This window comes from Eucyclogobius newberryi, unplaced genomic scaffold (assembly GCF_026437365.1).
Source record: "Eucyclogobius newberryi isolate DKJ021-1_F unplaced genomic scaffold, fEucNew1.0.hap1 SCAF_19, whole genome shotgun sequence".
Taxonomy (NCBI): Eukaryota; Metazoa; Chordata; class Actinopteri; order Gobiiformes; family Gobiidae; genus Eucyclogobius; species Eucyclogobius newberryi.
In genome coordinates, this window is record NW_027315823.1 from 13110100 (window position 1) to 13129196 (window position 19097).

At 40.7% G+C, this 19097-nt stretch overlaps 1 protein-coding gene across 1 annotated transcript; it reads right to left on the reverse strand.

Moving 5' to 3' along the window:
* Positions 1 to 11923: 11923 nt before the first annotated feature.
* Positions 11924 to 14124, reverse strand: LOC140366223 (odorant receptor 131-2-like). The gene is made up of 3 exons (XM_072452892.1): positions 14117 to 14124; positions 13693 to 13864; positions 11924 to 12682 (listed from the first exon to the last, which is right to left on the reverse strand). The coding sequence occupies exons 1-3, from the start codon at positions 14122 to 14124 to the stop codon at positions 11924 to 11926; spliced, it is 939 nt and encodes a 312-aa protein (XP_072308993.1).
* Positions 14125 to 19097: the final 4973 nt, after the last annotated feature.

Sequence of the window (19097 nt, forward strand, 5' to 3'; positions counted from 1 at the left end):
GCTATGACGATAAATATCCCTTTTTCGTCATCTCCGCACTTCCTGGTTCTCCGAGGCGCGCAGCCATCACCTGGCCGCAGCTCGACCTCTCAGCTCCCCCTGGTGGCGGGAGCCAGGTTGTACAACTTAATTTAAAACAGATTAAACACGTTCATAGGGACTTGGCAACGTCCCAGCTTTGTCCTAACAATAAAGAGTTCAAACGCTCCCTCTTTTCTCAATCTTTCCCATCTAATCATGTCTCTCATCTCCTTCTTTGCAGTTGCACTCAACTCCTTCGACACGTATTAATCTATCCCTCCACTGTACTTACTGCCACATTCTACTGCCATTCAATTGCTACATCTACAACTCACAGTTACAGCTCACAGCTTCTACTCACAGTTACAGCTCACAGCTACTACTCACAGCTACTACTCACAGTTACAGCTCACAGCTACTACTCACAGCTTCTACTCACAGCTACTACTCACAGTTACAGCTCACAGCTTCTACTCACAGCTTCTACTCACAGTTACAGCTCACAGCTACTACTCACAGGTACTACTCACAGCTACAGCTCTACAGCTCAACTCACAGCTAAAGCTCAACTGACAGCTACAGCTCTACAGCTTTACAGCTCAACTCACAGCTACAGCTCAACTCACAGCTACAGCTCTACAGCTCAACTCCAAGCTACAGCTTTACAGCTCAACTCACAGCTACAGCTCAACTCACAGCTACAGCTCTACAGCTCAACTCACAGCTACAGCTCTACAGCTCAACTCACAGCTACAGCTCTACAGCTCAACTCACAGCTACAGCACAGCTCTCAGCTACTACTCACAGCTACAGCTCACAGCTACAGCTACAACTCCAGCCACGCTCGCTGAGCCCTGCTGGCAGCTACGCTCACGGCAACCACACAAACTCCAAACCACGACGCCAGCCACGCTAGCTCGGAGCACAAAATTTGCAAGCCATTAGCTCGCCCCGACCCACGGCAGCCGGCCACACGCTCGCCCAACCCACAGCAGCCGGCCACACGCTCGCCCGACTCACAACAGCCGGCCACACGCTCGCCCTGACCCACGGCAGCCGGCCACTTGCTCGCCACGGCAGCAGCCACACACACGGCAGCAGCCACATGGCAGCAGCCCCGACCAACGGCAGCAGCCCTGACCCGCGGCAGCAGCCACACGGCAGCAGCCACACGCCCGCTCCCTCCCTCAAAACATGCATCCCTCCCATCCCTCCCTCTATCACTCTTCCCACTCATCCCCTCCCTCAATCACCCCGGCCACACGCTCGCCCCGGCTCACGGCAGGGGGCTCACGGCAGGGGCCTCACGGCAGCGGCCACTCGGCAGCGGCCGCTCCTTCCCTCAACCACTCATCCCTCCTCAACCACTCATCCCCTCAATCACCCAACCCACCCACGATTCGCCGTTCAAAAATTCGACGCTCCGCACCAAACTTTTGATCGCCAATTCCTCTTCGATCTTCAGGAAACACTTTAAAACTACTCTTTCATCTATCTCTTATTTCACTCATTCTAAAAAATCTCATTCAGCTCGAATTAAGTTCCTTCATTCATCGCTCACATTGACCTTACTACTATCCCCAGCTCGTCAACTCCTACATACATGCAAATTGCTCTCCCCAACCATTCTCTGCTCCGGAGCAAGGCGACTCCCCCATGTAATCCAGTTTTAACGATTGCTCGTCCAAACCTCAATCTATCGCATTAGCACCTTATTCACACCCACGTACTCCATTGATGACCCACAAATTCTAAAACTCCATTAAATGCACCAGTACTAAGTCTCGTCTCAAGTAACGGACAGACCGCTTTTAGATTCAGGCTACACTCCAGAGAGCCCTTGAATATCCAGCTCCTCTTCTCTCGCGCCACTCTGTTAACATAATTTTCAGCCAGGCCTCACGTCAAGATCCAGATCATCTTCCTTCAGTTTACATCATCTTTGGGGGTTCTGAATTGGCTGGGCTGATTACCCGAGACAGAGCCCCCATCCTGAGTCTCTACCTAGCCAACTCTTGTTGCTCGATCGTCGCTGCATCGTCGCTACATCGTAGCTCGATCGTGGCTCAATCGTGGCTACACCGTCGATCTCCATCCCCATCGTCGAGCTCCATCGTCGAGCTCCATCGTCGAGCTCCATCGTCGAGCTCCATCGTCGAGCTCCATCGTCGAGTTCCATCGTCGAGCTCCATCGTCGTTATTATCAATAAATATTCTTTCATACTCCGTTGTGGCGTGGTCCCTGCTAGTGAACTGCCTGTTATTTTCTCAGCTTACAAGCTAATCATTTTGTGAATTTGTGAAACTACCAGTGCTTTAATGTCTTTGATTGAGCTGTAGAGAGCAAATAACACAGTACATGTCTATAAATCAAACGCTCAGAGTTTTTGCTTATCTAAGTGTGGTTAAGTTATGATAGCCGTGTTATTTAACAATTATAATCACAAACTTTTAGCGCTAATGCTTAATTAGTTGGCTCTGTGAAATGCATGTAAGACTCGGACAGGAGTCTGGCTGGTTTTAGGGATTTAATTCCTGAGTTCTCTGTGCATGTTTGTAGGCCAGCTGACTTGCATAGGGCTGTGGACAGAGCTCCAGTCAATAGCCCAGCCTAAACATTTTGTGGAGTTTCATGTTCTTTTGAGAACTCAACTGAATTTTTCTGAGAATTGCACATTTCCACGGTATACTCGTGCTATTTAATCTACAGGCTCATTATTTCACCAGCTTTTTTGATCATATTGTGAAAAAAGTGTGTCAATAAATACATAAATGTTGGTGTGGATAGAACATTTTAATGGATTCCAAACTAGTGTTTCTAAAGTCTTTGATTATGCTCTTCATGCTTTCAGTGATCAGGTGGATTCCAACGGCTGGCAAAGGTGCAGCTGTGGATGTCTCCAGATCTTGAGCTGGGCCTTGTTAGGATACCAGTCATTTTTGTTCAGATCCAGTACAAATCAATACAAAGGCTAGTACCACAATATTGATCCAATAACAATACCAATGACTTTTGAATTGACATTCATTGAAACTTTACACTATAAATCATTTTACTTTGGTAATGACTTATAATTTTCACTCCACCCTTGCTGCCAAAAGCCGTACATTTTGGTAGAAATGTTAAGTATAAATGTTTTCTATTCCTTTTCAGTATTGAAATATATCTTATGGCCTCGGACGTTAAGCAGGGTTGGGCCTGGTGAATAATTGGATCGAAGACTACTGTGCATGCCTGGTACCACAGTAGAGCTTCAGTGCCTCTAGTGGAAACGTATGTAGACACTTCAGATCTTGAGACAGATGGGCCGTCTTGCTTCTGTCTGTCTGACTCACGGCAACAGACTACATTATAGCTTACCACCACTAAGTGTGGAATGAGTGAATAACATACAAAATTGTAAACCGACTTTGAGTGTATGGGATACTGCTCTAAAAGTGTAGTTATTGTCATATTACAACGTCACACCAGTAGGCAATGCTTGAACACACATAGTTTTCAATTCCAGTTATCCACATTTGATCAGTGAGAATTTTTGGGAGGAATTTGATGTTGCTTCAACATACACAAAATGATATTATTTACAAAAATGAAAAATAATGTAATGCAGCATATTGATAAATACCAAAACATGAATGACATGCATATCATGTCATTCATTTTTCAGAAAGTTGAAAGTTACTGATAGGAACCAAATTACATTTATTTAATTTATTTATCAGGACAACTTACAATTTACATAATGGTCAGAAGCAAATGTAATAAAACCAGATTACATTTAAAATAGTATTTCCATCTGCAGTGAAGGGAATGGGGAAGAGGGATCTATACAGTGAAAAAAAATCCTATCCTAAAATAAAATATAGTTAATAAAATAAACTGGTGTTCAGAGGCTTGCGCTTTCATCAGTCTGCCCTAGGCCAGCTGAGGCTAAAGGTCTTGATCACCATTGAGAGTGACAGAGGGCAAAAATAAAATGGTATCTGTGCCATTACTCATTGTTCCAGTGAAAGTAATTTATTTTCTATTACTCCACTGCCTTTGCACAAAATATGTGCTGCTTTAGGTATTTTCGAAAACATTTATCTCTGAGTCCATAAACAAGTGGACTGACAAGCCGTGGCATGATATTAATAAATATTGTTATTGCAAAGCGTATATCCCGAGCACCATCTGGAAACAATGAAAGAAGCCCAAAATACATGACATAATACACATATGTGAGCATCGCAAGCATCACCTGGAAACTGTGAAGCAGGACAGTGTTGCGGGCTTTTCGAACATCGGCTGCTGCTGATTTGGCCGTGAAGACTATCTTCAAATATGTAAAGAAAAGGGTCAGCCAGACAATAGCCATTAATACTGCATTAAATATTTTATCTTTCTCCGCTACATAGGGAAGTCGTAGACAATTAGCCCTCAAACAAAACACATGCGATCGGAAAAAGTCAGTCGGCTCTATGGCCCAAGCGACAAACACATCCGGGAGAAGATAAAACATGCTTATCAACCAAACAAAAGCGATTACAATGTACGTTTTTTTGACTGTACAGATCCGGGAATGTCGCAGAGGGTAGCAGACAGCAATATAACATTCAAGGGCCATAAGTGCTAGAGTCATGGGGTTGTTAAAGTTAGCAGCCATACCTAACAAAACCAAAAGTAAGCACAGAGACACATTCAGAGTGTAAACGATATAGCTCAACACCTGAATAAGAGTTAAAATGGTCAATAAGATAATGTCGTTCATGACCAGGTGGATGTAGAGGATGTAGCGGGGATTCGTTTTGAAATTCTGCAGAAAAAAAAACAAGCCAAAAGAGGTACAATGTCAATATAAAATATACCATATGGCAATAGCTAAACTCAGAATTGAATTTGATTTTAATTTAATTTGGAGTTTTGAATGTATTTTATTAATTTTAAATACTATTTTTACCTCTTTCTTATAAATTACTATTATTATTATCCACAGATAGGTGATTTTGTGTCTTATCTTATCTTGAATTAAGTCATATAAATAAGCCAGATGATTCAATTAAATCTAGTAACATGTAACATGTAATTGTGGTTCATTTACAATTGAATTGCTCAAAGTGTTCCCAAAAATGTTGGTACTGTATGTAACGTAACTTCATCAAACATCAAATTCATTATAATTTCATGAAGATTTTGAGACATATGAGCCACTGACCTCATGTCTTATGAAAGTGTATACCAGAGTAGCATTAATGTAGTTGATGGAGATACAGAGAATGACCGTGATAACATTCTTTAGTAAAGCGGCCTGAAGATTGTCCCGCTCCACAACTGTCGAGTTACTGCCAGAAAGGTTCATGGGTCAAATAACAACACCCTTAAAATAATAGCAGAGTTAGTATCAATGTAATGTGTAATGTCCTTTTGCAGAAAAGATAAACAGGGCATAGGGACTGTAAAGTAATATCGCTCACCTCTGCTGTCATGGACGTCCAGGTACAGAGTAAGTTGGCCTTCTGAGTTCAACAATCATATATGATTCACTGCTATTGTCCAGGGAATAAAGTGTGTGTTCACTGATCAACAAGGGAAATTACATGGATACGGCTGCTCACAATTGAGAATGAAATCAACATTGCGCAAAGAGTTATTCAGCGCTTTTAACGAAATAAAAGAAGCCTTTAACTACTAGTCTGTCAAAGTTCACAAGAGTGTGGTCATAACTTGCAAAGTATAGACCTATCTTTTAGGCAAAATGGTCAATAATAACACAATGTTTAAATATAGTTTATTATAGATGTTTCCACTCATAGAGGAAGTTTTGCCATGGCGCTAAGTCCCGCCCACTTTCGGGTGAAAACATTCCGCTTCATTCAATGGCGGCAGATACAAATATACAGATCTTCTATTCATTTACCGTATTTTGCGCAGGAAAAGGCGCACCGGATTATTAAGCGCACCATCAGCTATCTGTGTACCATGTGTACTGGTCCATAAATAAAGCGCACCGGACGATAAAGCGCATAAGATAAACAAAACAGACGATAAGTCAGAGTCAGTTGAGCTTTATGAAACGCGTTCAACTCATTCAGATCAACATTGTTCAACCCCAAAACACACTCTGCTATCGCTAACAGACACGTTAGCATATCCAAATCAATTCTCAGTCAAGATCACTTGTAAACACGTAAAATACAAACACAGAACACACTCTGCTACCGCTAAAAGACACGTTAGCGTATTCACAACAACTCCCAACCTCGTTCAGTTGCAACACGTAAAATACAACAGAATACACTCACTTTTTCAGTTCATTCCTCGTCATCAAATCCTTCAAATGCGCCGAAGTACATCCCGCATAGCTTATGACCAGACGTCCCGATTTACCTGGGGACCGCCCCGATTGTTTACGTCCCGTGTCCCGGTTTAATGTCTGCTGGGGCGCATAATGGTAAAAGCAGCCAAAGCGCTGATAGTGCTCCGTGCTAAAATCTCTTTGGTCATGTGATCCCGCATCTTGGACCCACGCGGCAGTTCAGTGATGATTCCGGCCTTTTGATTCCCACAGTTGACTGATAGTTTAGCCCGTAAGCGCATAATATAATGGTCTCTTGGCAGCAGCCATCTTGGGCCATCTTCGAGTCCTTCATTTACCGGTAGGTGTCTGCGTTGTGCCTGACTGAAAATGGTGTTTACGTTTTGACAAAGTGCCGCGTGTGCCGCGTGCAGGTAGACTACTATTCTCAAAATGCTTTGCAAATATGTTGTTGGGACTTCCGGTTCCGGAGTACTGTAAATATAGTCGCGCATTGGTGTCTCGTGTCCCAAATCTTCTTTATACACCATGTACCACACAAAATATCTTCGCGGTCAGTAAGCACAACCAGAAATAAACCATATATTATGCGCACCGGACTATTAAGCGCACAGGCGGCTTTTGAGGACGTTAAAGACTTTTACGTGCGCTTTATAGTGCGGAAATACAGTAGTCTTAAACTATTGAAAATCAGCATCAGCAGCATCATTCTCATGGATGTATGAAATCACCACTGTGGTGTGTGCACTGACACAAAGATGAGGCAGCTGGAGTTATCCAGATTAGTCATTTGCTCTGTTCAGGATGTATACATACAGACCACGCGCCATGTTTCTTTTACCAGCGTATATCCCGTACCTACGCACATGCGCACAACAACTCCTCTATGATGCAGTCCGTACAAACGCTTAATGTTGCCGTAAACATTACATCACTCCTTTTTTTTTTTTTCTACAGAATATGAACGAATGTAAGCAAACCCAATGTGTACCAACAACATTAGTCACTATGCATGTCATACATCAAATAAAATGTGATAGGTAGAATCCCTTGAAAATAAACAACACTTAAGGCACTGTGTTTCTCAAACTCAAATAAGTTGTACAACATTTACTATTAAAATGTCAATAATCATTCAGTGCATCTTTATACATATGTATAGGCAAAATATCAACATAAATTTGTTACTGTATGAACACAGTTATGTGAACAAAATGAAAACCAAAACACTTTCATATAACTCTATAAACTGACTCATTATAGTCACTCAGGAACGCTGGGCGTCTCCTGTCTCGCCTTCGGGGGTATTTCTGAACTGGAATGGTAATTTCCTCATCTTCACTGTCAGTAGTTGGGGTGATACGTTGAGCATTTGTGTTAATCTTTTTGAAGAAGGAGGAATTCCTTGTGATTGAATGTCTGCTATTTCTGGCGGTGACCATGGAGCCGTTGATGTGTGTGATGATGTGACACGTAAGTTTTTTCCAAGAGTGCGCATGAATCGCTCCACTGTTGCGTTTGCTCGTGGCCATAGTGGTGTTATCTTTCTGTGGTGACAGCCCATATGTGTTAAAAACTTGGTGAACAGTTCACTGTTAAAAAGAGGCCCATTATCTGTTTTTAACACCCTTGGTATGCCAAACATTGAGAATGTCTTGTCTATGACAGGGATCATTGTATTAGTTGAAGTTGATCCGACAGCCTCAACCACAGGAGAGTGTGTGTACTCATCCATAATAACCAAAAGGTACTCTACAGTCGGAGAGCACACTCACCCCCCTCCTGTTCTTTCCAGGAGGCCGCCTGCCATCAAATCACGTGCATGAGCAGCTCTACTGCTACAAGTGCATTTATTTATTAGCGCAACGGATCTCATCGAATCTTTTGCCAGCTCTAACACATTTTTGTCGTCATTTTTGTGCTGTACACTGAAGGCTAAATACACACCGGCATATCAACCATGCATGCACAGTCAGGAGAATGTGCTATCCTGGGAACCAGCCAGAACAAGCCTGCAGGTGTGCACGCAGGGAATGATTGACATGTGGGAGAACTACTCGGCGAGGAAATGAGACTCAAATTGCTCAGCCAGACTGTGAAATGCATTCAGAACCAGAAGCTGTGATCCTTCCTGAGGAGATGGGCCTTTAATCCTCAGATAAAAATGGCCGTTGTACTTATTCACTGATGAGACTGGTCTGAAGAGACTACTGGATTTTGTTGTAGACTTGAAAAGTTGCAGAAATGTCCTTTGCTTGAGTGTGCATGATGCAGTTTTAGTCATGTCTAAAAATGGGCACAGAATTCTTATTTATTCAATTCAATTCAATTTATTTTTGTAACGCCCACAATCACAATAACAGTTGCCTCTGAGGGCAGAGGCAAGGCCTGTCTCTCTGCAATTTTCTTTGTTCCGTGGGTTAGCTTAGCATCGCTAGGCCAGAGACTAGCCCTTTTTCTCATCTCCTGGGTTGAGGTCATTCCTTTCTTTAAGACCTGATATAATTGAGTTTGTCTTTTGTCTTGAAGTTAGTCTATAAGATTGCGGGAGGCGAGGATTGTTCTCAAGGTCTTTACTTGGTGCATAGAGCAAAAACAGGCAAAACAGTAGCATTTTGTATTGTCTTGCTCCTGAGTCCGTCTTCCCACAGTTTTTAACCATGTTTTATATAGCTGTTGCTTGGGTCTGATATAATGGCATGATGTCAGCTTTATCATTGTTTGTACCAGTTCACAGATAATGAGAAAGTACACAGTAAAAATAGTGTGTCCCATATGATAAAAATGACACGGTAATATAAAATGCATGACAATAGCTTGGTCAACATTCACAATTCCCCTTTTGATCACATCCACATGTGATCACACTAAAGAGGCGCCAGACGCAACCTTACAAAATAATAGAACGTAACCCCCCCCAAAAAAAACATATTAAATGTTTAAAAATCAAATTAAATAATTTTATACTTAGCAAAATCATGTGGCAAAATCACTCAGCCAATCCATAAAAGAAAACATTTAATAGAAAAAACGCATTATGGACAAAAAATGGTGTGAGACAAGGATCATCCCAAATTAAACACATGGTGGGATGTAGTAATTAAATTCATCAGATTCAGGATAAAGTATAGGAGTCTTGACATTATCAGATTTATGTTTGGCAGAGTAATAGTCAGTGTGTATCATCAAGGTCAAAAGATGTGCAGGTTGTTTAGTGAGAGCAGATGTAATCATGCGTTCTACAAGTGATCTGAGACAACACAGCATCCAGTCACAAGCAATACACAAGCAATAACAATAATATTGGTGAAAAATAGAAACAGTGCCCAGCCAAGGCCCAAAGATGTGGTATAACCAGACAGACCACGAGGGGCATGGGTGGGGTAGATGATTCTGGCTTGACATGGGTTGACTTATTTTCAGAATTTGTGGTCCTTGAAATTGTGGAACCATTTGATGGGGACCATCCTCTGGCAGTTTCGTGCCCAATGCCCTGTCCCAAAGCAGTTTAAGCATTGATTAGGAGCCACATTAAACCCGATTTGTCCTCTTCCAGCTCCTGCCCTACGAGAGAATGTATTCATCCACATCTTTGATTGTAGATGATTGCTGAACCAGGTGTTTTGGCATTTGCATTTGGGTCTGAGGCCAGTGGTGCCACCCGTAGTGGCACCATAGGGGTGCACATGTCCCATGACCAATTTAATTGCCGTAGCCAGCTGCTGGGCACTGTCTGACAATGGATACTCTTCTGTTGCCACAGTCATTACCTTGGTAGACTTATTTTTCTTCTTTTTATTATTCACATCTTGTTGGAGCTTTTTAAAGGTTGAATGGATGATTTTTTTGGCTCAAATCTGAGTCTCATTTCCTCGTGGCGTGGACTGCCGATTAGTCCTGCCACGTATCAATCATAGAACGCACCTGCCGCTCACCTGCAGCCTCCTCCGGCTCGTCCCACGTTTCCGCGTGTCTAAGCGACAAAAGCTACGAAACCATGTAAACCTGCAGGGGGCAGCGGAACGGAGAGAGGAACATAAGCTCTGCCGCACGAGATGGGACCGTTCCTGGCGCTCCATTTAAAGGTTCCAGGGCGCGCAAAACGAAGCCGGGAGTAGGGAGAAAAAACTGCGGAAAAACATTGATAAACAATACTTTACAAAAACAGGAATAAATATAAAGAACTAATCTAAGAAATAGAACAGGAAAAATATGAATACAAAAATAGGGGAAAAGGTGAACAAACTTGACAGTATCTTAACGGCTCTATAATGGGCCATCTAGGCTATCTGCCACTGTAATACATTTCCACAGTTTTCCTGCTAATCTGGGTGACATTACAGTGACAGAAGTGGCCCCTTTGTAGAGAAATGGACTTCACCAGAGCACTCTAAATCCCACAACCTGAGGTTGATGACTGAGTCTGACAGACTATTTTAATGGCTACACCAACACCATGAAATCAGGAATTTATCAAATAGATCTTTTTAATGTTTTTTAAATTATTTATTGACACATTAAATACATTGATTGTATTAATAATTAATAATACATTGCATTTACATACATTTATTGATTGTACATTGTTAATTAAATTCATTGTATAATTTAATTGATTATAATTGTGCATTAAATAATTTCATTTTGGCACACAAAATCCTCCATTTATAACAAGTTTGAGTGTATGAATTAGGATGTGAAAATTATTATATGATGGTTTCTTAAAACTCTATTTTGCTTATTATTTTTACTTTAACATGCAGAATAGCCAGGATCATGATCTAGTTATCATCAAATGTACACCAAGCTGTGATTTTGGAAATGGGTCACTACTGTTCCAGACAGGTTGCCCGTGCAACATTAGAGTGTAAATCAAAGGCCGAGAACATATTTCTCTGCGTGAAACAATAGGGTACACCTACTATTGAATTTGGATTCCTTTTGAATTCTATTATTTTAGGCTAGTCAATCACACACTATCTCTTGTTCACATCCTTTGTCTTTCTCACTTCTTCAATTGCACTTTCAATCAACCATCTTTGTGTGTTTTTAGCGTTCACTGCAGTATAATAGTTACATTTATTGGATTGACTCTATTAATGCTATACTATACTACTATACATCCACGTTTCAAAGGCTGTGTTTGAGCTATCATTTCTGGAAAATGGTCCATGTGAGAGAGAGTAATATAAATAGCAGTAGTAATTATGACCTTTAGTCAAAGGTTGCATTTACACTTGTACATGTAATCAACATGTTTCAGATTAGAATACATTATGGTGCATATGGTTTGTGAAAGGGAAGGAAGATGCAACAACACAGTGCATATTGCTCCTCATCCACAACAATTAAACAACAATGTTAAGGACAACATGATAATAGAACTAAATGATTTTGTTTTTAAAATGAACGATGATATTCTGTACATGTAGATGAAGCAACAGCAGATTTCAGTTAAACGACAAAGTTTAGTTTCATTTATTTTTAGTCACGTTATACAGTAATCTTGCAATGGGCAAAATGATATATTGCATCAGTTGTTAAACTAGAAGGAACAGAACTCCCTGTCACTGTCACTTTTCACACTGAGAACTCAATTTACTAAATCAACTCTTACAAACCAAATATCTTTTTAAGTATTTTCTAAATTCTTTATCTCGTATCCCGTAAACAAGTGGACTGATTAAACGTGGCATCACATTGAGAATTATGGGGACAGAAAAGCGAATGGCAGGCACACTTTGAGGGAACAAAATTGTTAGTCCTGTTGATATTGGATTATCTACGTATGTGAGCATCGACAGCATTAGCTGGAAGCTGTGAAGCAGGACTGTGTTTCTGGCCTTTTTCGCGTCTGCTGAAGCCGACTTTGCAGTGAAAAGTATTTTAAAATATGTGTAGATGAGAGTCAGCCACACACTGACCATTAATACACCATTGAAGATAGTATCCTTCTCGTGTATACCAGGAATTCTAAAAATATATTTCCTGTGACAAAATACTCGAGATTGAAAAAAGTCAAGACGCTCTCTGGCCAAAGAGACAAAGATATCAGGAAGAACTGACTGCGCACTAATGAGCCAAATTGAGGCAATTAAAATGTATGTTTTCTTGACTGTAATGATCTGTGAGTGTCGCAGGGGGAAGCAGACTGCCACATAGCACTCAATGGCCATGAAGGCAAGAGTCATGGGGTTGTTGAAATTAGCAGATAAAGCAAATATCAGAAATATGATGCACAACCACACATGGAAAGTATAAATGATGTAGCTCAAGACTTGAATGAGTGTCAGCAGTGTCATCAGGATAATGTCGTTGATGACCAGGTGGATGTAGAGGATGTAGCGAGGATTCATTTTGAAAATCTTCAAAACAAAAGAAAAGTTTGCTTTCAGTGTCTATTGCTGTTAAATTCAAAATAGACTTTGATTTACTTTGATTAGAATAGTCTGTCTACTATAGATTCCATTCACATTTTAAGAGTGTTTCCAAGTTTCATAATTGCCATTATGTCACATATTGCAAGCAAAATAAACTGCCAATATGGGAAGAATTGTCTCATTTTACTTCATATTTTCTAACTACATTGGCAGGTAATTACGCTTGAATGAAGAGATAACAAGAATATCTTGAACAAATATTATAAGCTCTCTAAATAAATCTAACCAATACTAAAATACTAGAATAATTTATTTTTTGAAATCAATCATGTCATAGTCATGAGCTATAGAATAATTTGCACTGTAAAAAATAATAATGTCTGGAATGAATGAAAGAAAAAAGTTAAGTTATATGCATAATGCCTTAATCAACTCAGTTAAAAAAAATCCTATTGCGACATCCTAGATAAAAGTTGACATATTGTTCTGGCAGTGGCAAAAAAGGTTTCAAAAGGAGTGATCTGAATTGAGAAATTTCAACTGCCAGTTGTTGAAACTGTGTCTACCATGAAGCATTCCTGGACAAATGAGGGATTACACAGTTCTGTCTGGCAGATAGTATTTCAATATATCATTTTACATTTTGTATGTAAACATCAATAATAATTTAAAAAGGCTTTAGTAGGATAAATTACTTCCTGTTCAAAACTGCAGAATATACTGGCCCTGCTTGTTCATCGTGGCATTTCTCAGTAACAAGCAATTCATTTATATGTTTTGTTATGTATTTATTTATTCAAAAAGCTAAAAGATTTAAATTTATCTTAATTTACCTTAACTTGACTGACCATTATAACAAGATTAAAAGCGCTTTAAGACAATTTTGTGTAATATGTCTCCTTTAAGTACCAACTCAAAAAGAGATATAATAGATTAGATGTGTGACTGAATTAAGATATAAATACATCTTTATATCCATGAACTTCTCCTCTGACCTCGTGCCTGATGAAGGTATAAACCAGAGTAGCATTAATGTAGTTGATGGAAAGACAGAGAGTCACGGTGATAACGTTCTTCATAATGGCGGTCATCAGATCATCCCTCACCACCAGAGGAGTCGAGTTACTGCTAGAGCTGGAGGAACTGGAGAAATTCATGTCAAATGCCCTGTAAAAACAAAAAGCATTTCTTAGTGGTCATAACATTTACAGAAAGTACATTCATGTTTGAGAATGTTAACTTTTCCAATGATTTATTATTCATTAAAAACAACACACATAATAAAATATCGTTTTACCTGGTGGTTCCATTGAGGTTTGAACTTGCAGTAACGAGTGTCTCGATGATACATTATTTATATAGGATTTGATGATGGCTTGTGATCGCTGATGTGTCACGTGTTTAAAAAGTTTCACTGACGAGAGCATGTTGTGTAAAGAAAGGGTGAGTCAATAGTTAGTGTCTTCCAAGTCCATCCCTGTCTTTCTCGTCCACACTTGGGCCTATGACTGAAATCCTTTTACCTGTTTTTTAATATTTTAAATACCACATCAATTTGCTTTTGTGTTTTTATTATTTGACATACACTGTTTTATATATTTATGAACTGCATTGTGTTCTTTTTTTCTAAATGTGTTTTAACATTGTAAAGCCCTTTGAATACGAATTGTGCTCTATAAATACATTTGATTAATTGTGCATTATTGTTTATATGAATGCGCCCTTATTATGAAAAGCATGAAATAAATCAGATCATAGACTGGTTTTGCATGAGGAAGAAGCACAGGGCTGTACAGTTCTGATTTTGTGTGTGTCCGGAGAGTTTTTGAGACCAAATGATTCACGTCCTGTTAGGGATCATCTCAAAATGGGTTGAAGCTGAAAAGACGTAATATTTTTCGTCTTTTTGCTTTGAAGCTTCAATATATCTTTGTGGCAGTAATTGTTTTGAAATGCTAAAAAACTCTCTCAGCAACGAGCATTAGGCCAACATTAGGCGGCGAGTGCGGCGCGGAGCACGGGGAGTGCGTACGGGGGAGCACGGCGCACCGCGGCCCGTGCTCCCCTGTATTGCGTGCTTTTATTTATGGATATTAATGATTACATGCTGTTACTACTAGATAATTCATTGGTAGAAGAAATGCTAATTTAAAAAAAAAATGTAATTTGATATTTTACAGACAAAGAGTTAAAGTAATTGACACTGTATCACTACACTGTGGTCCTTAGTGTGCCCAAGGAGCTTGTGTGTTTGCCCAGACACATGGAAAATTAGAGGGAACATTGCTGGCCATGTCAACAATAGTATTAATAAAAGTCACGGATAGCCACATAATCCATGTTGTTGTAGAATGACATATGGTCTTCCAGAGGGCATTAGCAGCGAGACATAGTTAGACTGGCTCGGTATGGACTTTGTTGCCACGTTTTTCCAAGTCTTCCATCTGAACACCACTGATTTTACCACATACTTGGGGGTTCAGACTGTAAAACCAACATAAAACCAACGGAAGCTTCAATTTCTAAAATTCCCTTAAGGTGGGATTTCTGGTGCTTGATGAAATAGATGTAAATGTTAAACTGTTATGGTCGGCCATGTTTTTGGTGCATCACTGTCCTTCATTTAACAAGAATAAACTCATTTAACGAGAATAAAGACCCGGGTCCAATGCGCGTTTCACTTTCAGCACCACGGCCAGGACGCAAATGGCGCTTGACTTGGATGGGTTAAAAGTTAATACAAAAGCCCACAATATATGTCAATCTTATCCGCATTATAAGATTGACATATATTGTGGGCTTTTGTATTAACTTTTAACCTTTTAGACGTAACAAACAATAATTTCCCCGGTGCATGGTCCCCATGTCCTTCTGGTTGATGGCCTGCGCATGGCTCAGGTGGACACTGGGCAGGACATTGACCGCGCGCAGAGCCACAGCCGCAGCAGGCGAGGGAGTCTCGGATCATTTTCACCAATAACCTGCACCCTTGACTTCTGCCTCTTCACCCTTCTAAACTTTGAACAAAGTCAATGTTCATATGAGTTTTTTTGTGTGCATAGGTTTTACATCAGAGCACTACGGGCTTGTGGAGCCGCAGTGCCTCACTGTTGGGATATATGTGTAAAATTACGTATTCCTGTGGTGGGAGCACTTGTTTTGTTGGAGCTGCGCTCATGCCATGGCCAAGTGTAAGTACTATATGTCTTTATAGAATCCTTTCATTGTAGTCATCAGCCTGGGCTACATGGGTGTGTCAGGCTGTAAGAGGTGGAATGAGTTGTATGGATGATGGCGCAGGTGCGTAAAACATCAATCCTGGCGTCAGGAGGAGCTGAGTGGAAGTGCAGACTGCAAACAGCTGTTTTGGTGTTCTGTGTGTTTTACCGAGTTTGTCTACTTTAAGGGATGCCTAAAAGGACATTTAATGACTTTATTCTCGTAGTGCCCCGCATTTTTTGGGGGAGGGTTGGCCCTTATACTCTTAAAAAAGAATGCAGGCTACACATAAACTGCCCTGTCACAGTAGCCCACAATGTCATCTCAGTTCTATTTACGGTATGTCATTTAAAAAGCGGACATTAACTTTGAGCGCAAAAGATGACTATGGGAAGGGAAAATTAAATACATGTTTTTGCCCAATAGTGTTAGGACTGAGTTCAGTGAAGGATATAAGATAAGATAATCCTTTATTGTCCACACATGGGGAAATTTCATTGTTGCAACGCAGGTAGATACATAGGAAAAGAACAAATAACTTACAGGAAGTTTAAAAAACACACACAAAAAAATACAATATTTTTATTTTTTGTACCCCGCCTAAGGCCCGAAGTCACTGGGATAGGCTCCAGTCAACCGCGACCCCGAAAGGGAACAAGCGGTAGAAAATGGATGGATGGATGGAAAAATAAAATAAAAAAACAGCTAGCGTAAGACAAGATAATATAACAATAATAATAATAAATATAGCCGCAAGCGGCAATGATCGGCCCTCGCCACGCCGCCGCCACGCCGCTAGAGGAGGGGGCGCTAATGCGCCCCAATTGTCCTTTTATTACGCCTACTGCTGAATCTGTGACGCTGTCACATCTTCTCCCCTTTGTTTTACCATCAAAAAGCAATTTTATTTTGAATTCTTGACAAAATGTGCGGCTTTGCCGCACAGACACCGTGACTCTTTGAATAAAAATGTGGATAACTTTTGATGGTCCACCCCAAATTTCAGGTTAATAGGGCTAACGCCCTGGGAGGGGATCGTGAAAGTCTAAAGTGTAAACATGTTCTGGCGATTTCCCAATTGGAATAACATGGGAGGTTTTGGTCATCGCTACGGCAACGACATAACAATTATGACATGGGTCTCATTGACTTTTTTGATGGGGATGCCAAAATTGAGTTTTGTGTCAAATTTCATATAAATTCGCAAAACTAAACATTTAACCTCCATATAAAATCTGTAGGGGGCGCTGTGGCGCCAAATTAATTCATTTCACTTCAAGTAGGTTTAGGGCAAAGAGTTTAACAACTGATTCTAATTTGACGCAATTCAGACTTTATCGGCGCAAACGGCAGAAATTTTAAATTTGGGAGATTTCTGAAATTCTAGCTACAGTTTGCGGCTTCGCCGCTCAGAGACCGTGACAGGGTCAATGTCATTTGAATAACTTTTGATGTCCCACTCCTCAGTACCATTTTCACCAAATTTCAGCTTTTTAGGGCCATTGCCCTGGGAGGAGTTCGTAAAAGTACGACGTTTGGAAAAACTCCCGAGTCATGCTTGAAGCAATATGGCCGACATTTGGTTGGGCGGACAGCGTTGCCGTAATAATATTTTTTACTTCTCTTGTCACCATCTACCTCTGCGCCAAATTTCATGATTCTACGATAAGATTTTTTTTGGGTCATTTTCTATCTTAATGCATTTTTGGTACATTTGAGGGCGCTGACGCGCCAATTTTTTTTAATTTTAGAAAAGGGAGATAGCCAGAATGTAAGGAGGCACGATTTTTAGAGGTGTGTAAATTTTTGTGACTTTTCGTCAATGTTCACTGGGTGAAAAATAGGGGGGTTGGTCCCGAGAAGAAGAAGAAGAAGAAGAAGAAGAAGAAGAAGAAGAAGAAGAAGAAGAAGAAGAAGAAGAAGAAGAAGAAGAAGAAGAAGAAGCTATACATTTTCGGTCGCGCTCGCGCTTTCCTACCTCATGGTGTGGGTCCCTGGTCACTGACGGGTACTTTCGTTAATTTTGAGTGGGCTCCGCCCACTTTGTGTTTTTGGCCCTCTAAACAGTAATAATGTTCAATTTTTGCATTACATGCTTATATGCACGGAACATGCAAGAGATGGGGAACGTATTTGTGAGCTACTTAGCGCAAATGAGTGCTTTATATGGGGATGACGACCGCGAAAGGTCGTCATCCCAATGTAAAGTCTCGTTTAGTGCGCACTCTTGCACGGGCTTCGCCCGTTTACAACGGTAATGTTCCATTTTCCTACTACTAATTAGTATGCACGGGGCGTGCATGAGTGGAGGAGTGCGTTAGTGAGTGTTTGGAAGTGGGCGAGCGCTTCGCGCTCGATTTCGTGCGCACTACGTGCGCACTTTCGCAGTGCTTCACATGGCCTTACGAGATTAATAGGCCTCTCGCCAGCTTGTGGCCCTCCTGCCTAACTAGAAAATTTGCTGAAGCCATTGCTAGAGTGTCTGCATCTCTCCCTCTCACTCACTCCCTCTTCCCCTCTCTCTCACTCCCTCCCTCTCTCTCGAGATCGTGGTCAAACCTCTGTAACAAGTGAAAACAGACCAAGTACTTCACAGGCTCATGTCCATGACACAGGAGCCAGCCAATGCCACGATGGAACTTGATCTAAGTGACCAATTGGGCAAGCCCAGTAAGCAGGTGAACAATGCCATAGAGGAACCTGGACTTATTTAATATAATACTTTTCAAAATTTCACAAAATTTCAATAAAGATTTGGGGACTTTTGAAAATTCGACAATTCTGCAAAAAGTACAAGTTGTTCAAATGTAAAAAGTAATAGCACACGTACTACTGCGAAAGCGATCGTAATGAGGTACAACATGTTGAAATCAGTTGAAGCGTTAAGGAGTTGAAACTGGCTAAATGGAAAATCATGGAAAATATAATACTAAAAAATACTACAAGAACATAAGCCTGCGTGACATCACGCAGACACTCAATAATAATGGAAAAATAAACACTCTATTCTCATCAGTTATATGCACATGAATGATGAAGATAAATGATGAAGAGCAGGAGACGACATTTACTTCATATCCTACTGTTACCCCAACACAATCAGTACACACTTTTTTAAAATTTTTATTATTTGTGGATTACCTAACAGCTGTTGTGTGACTTTCAACATTGTATTTTTGAA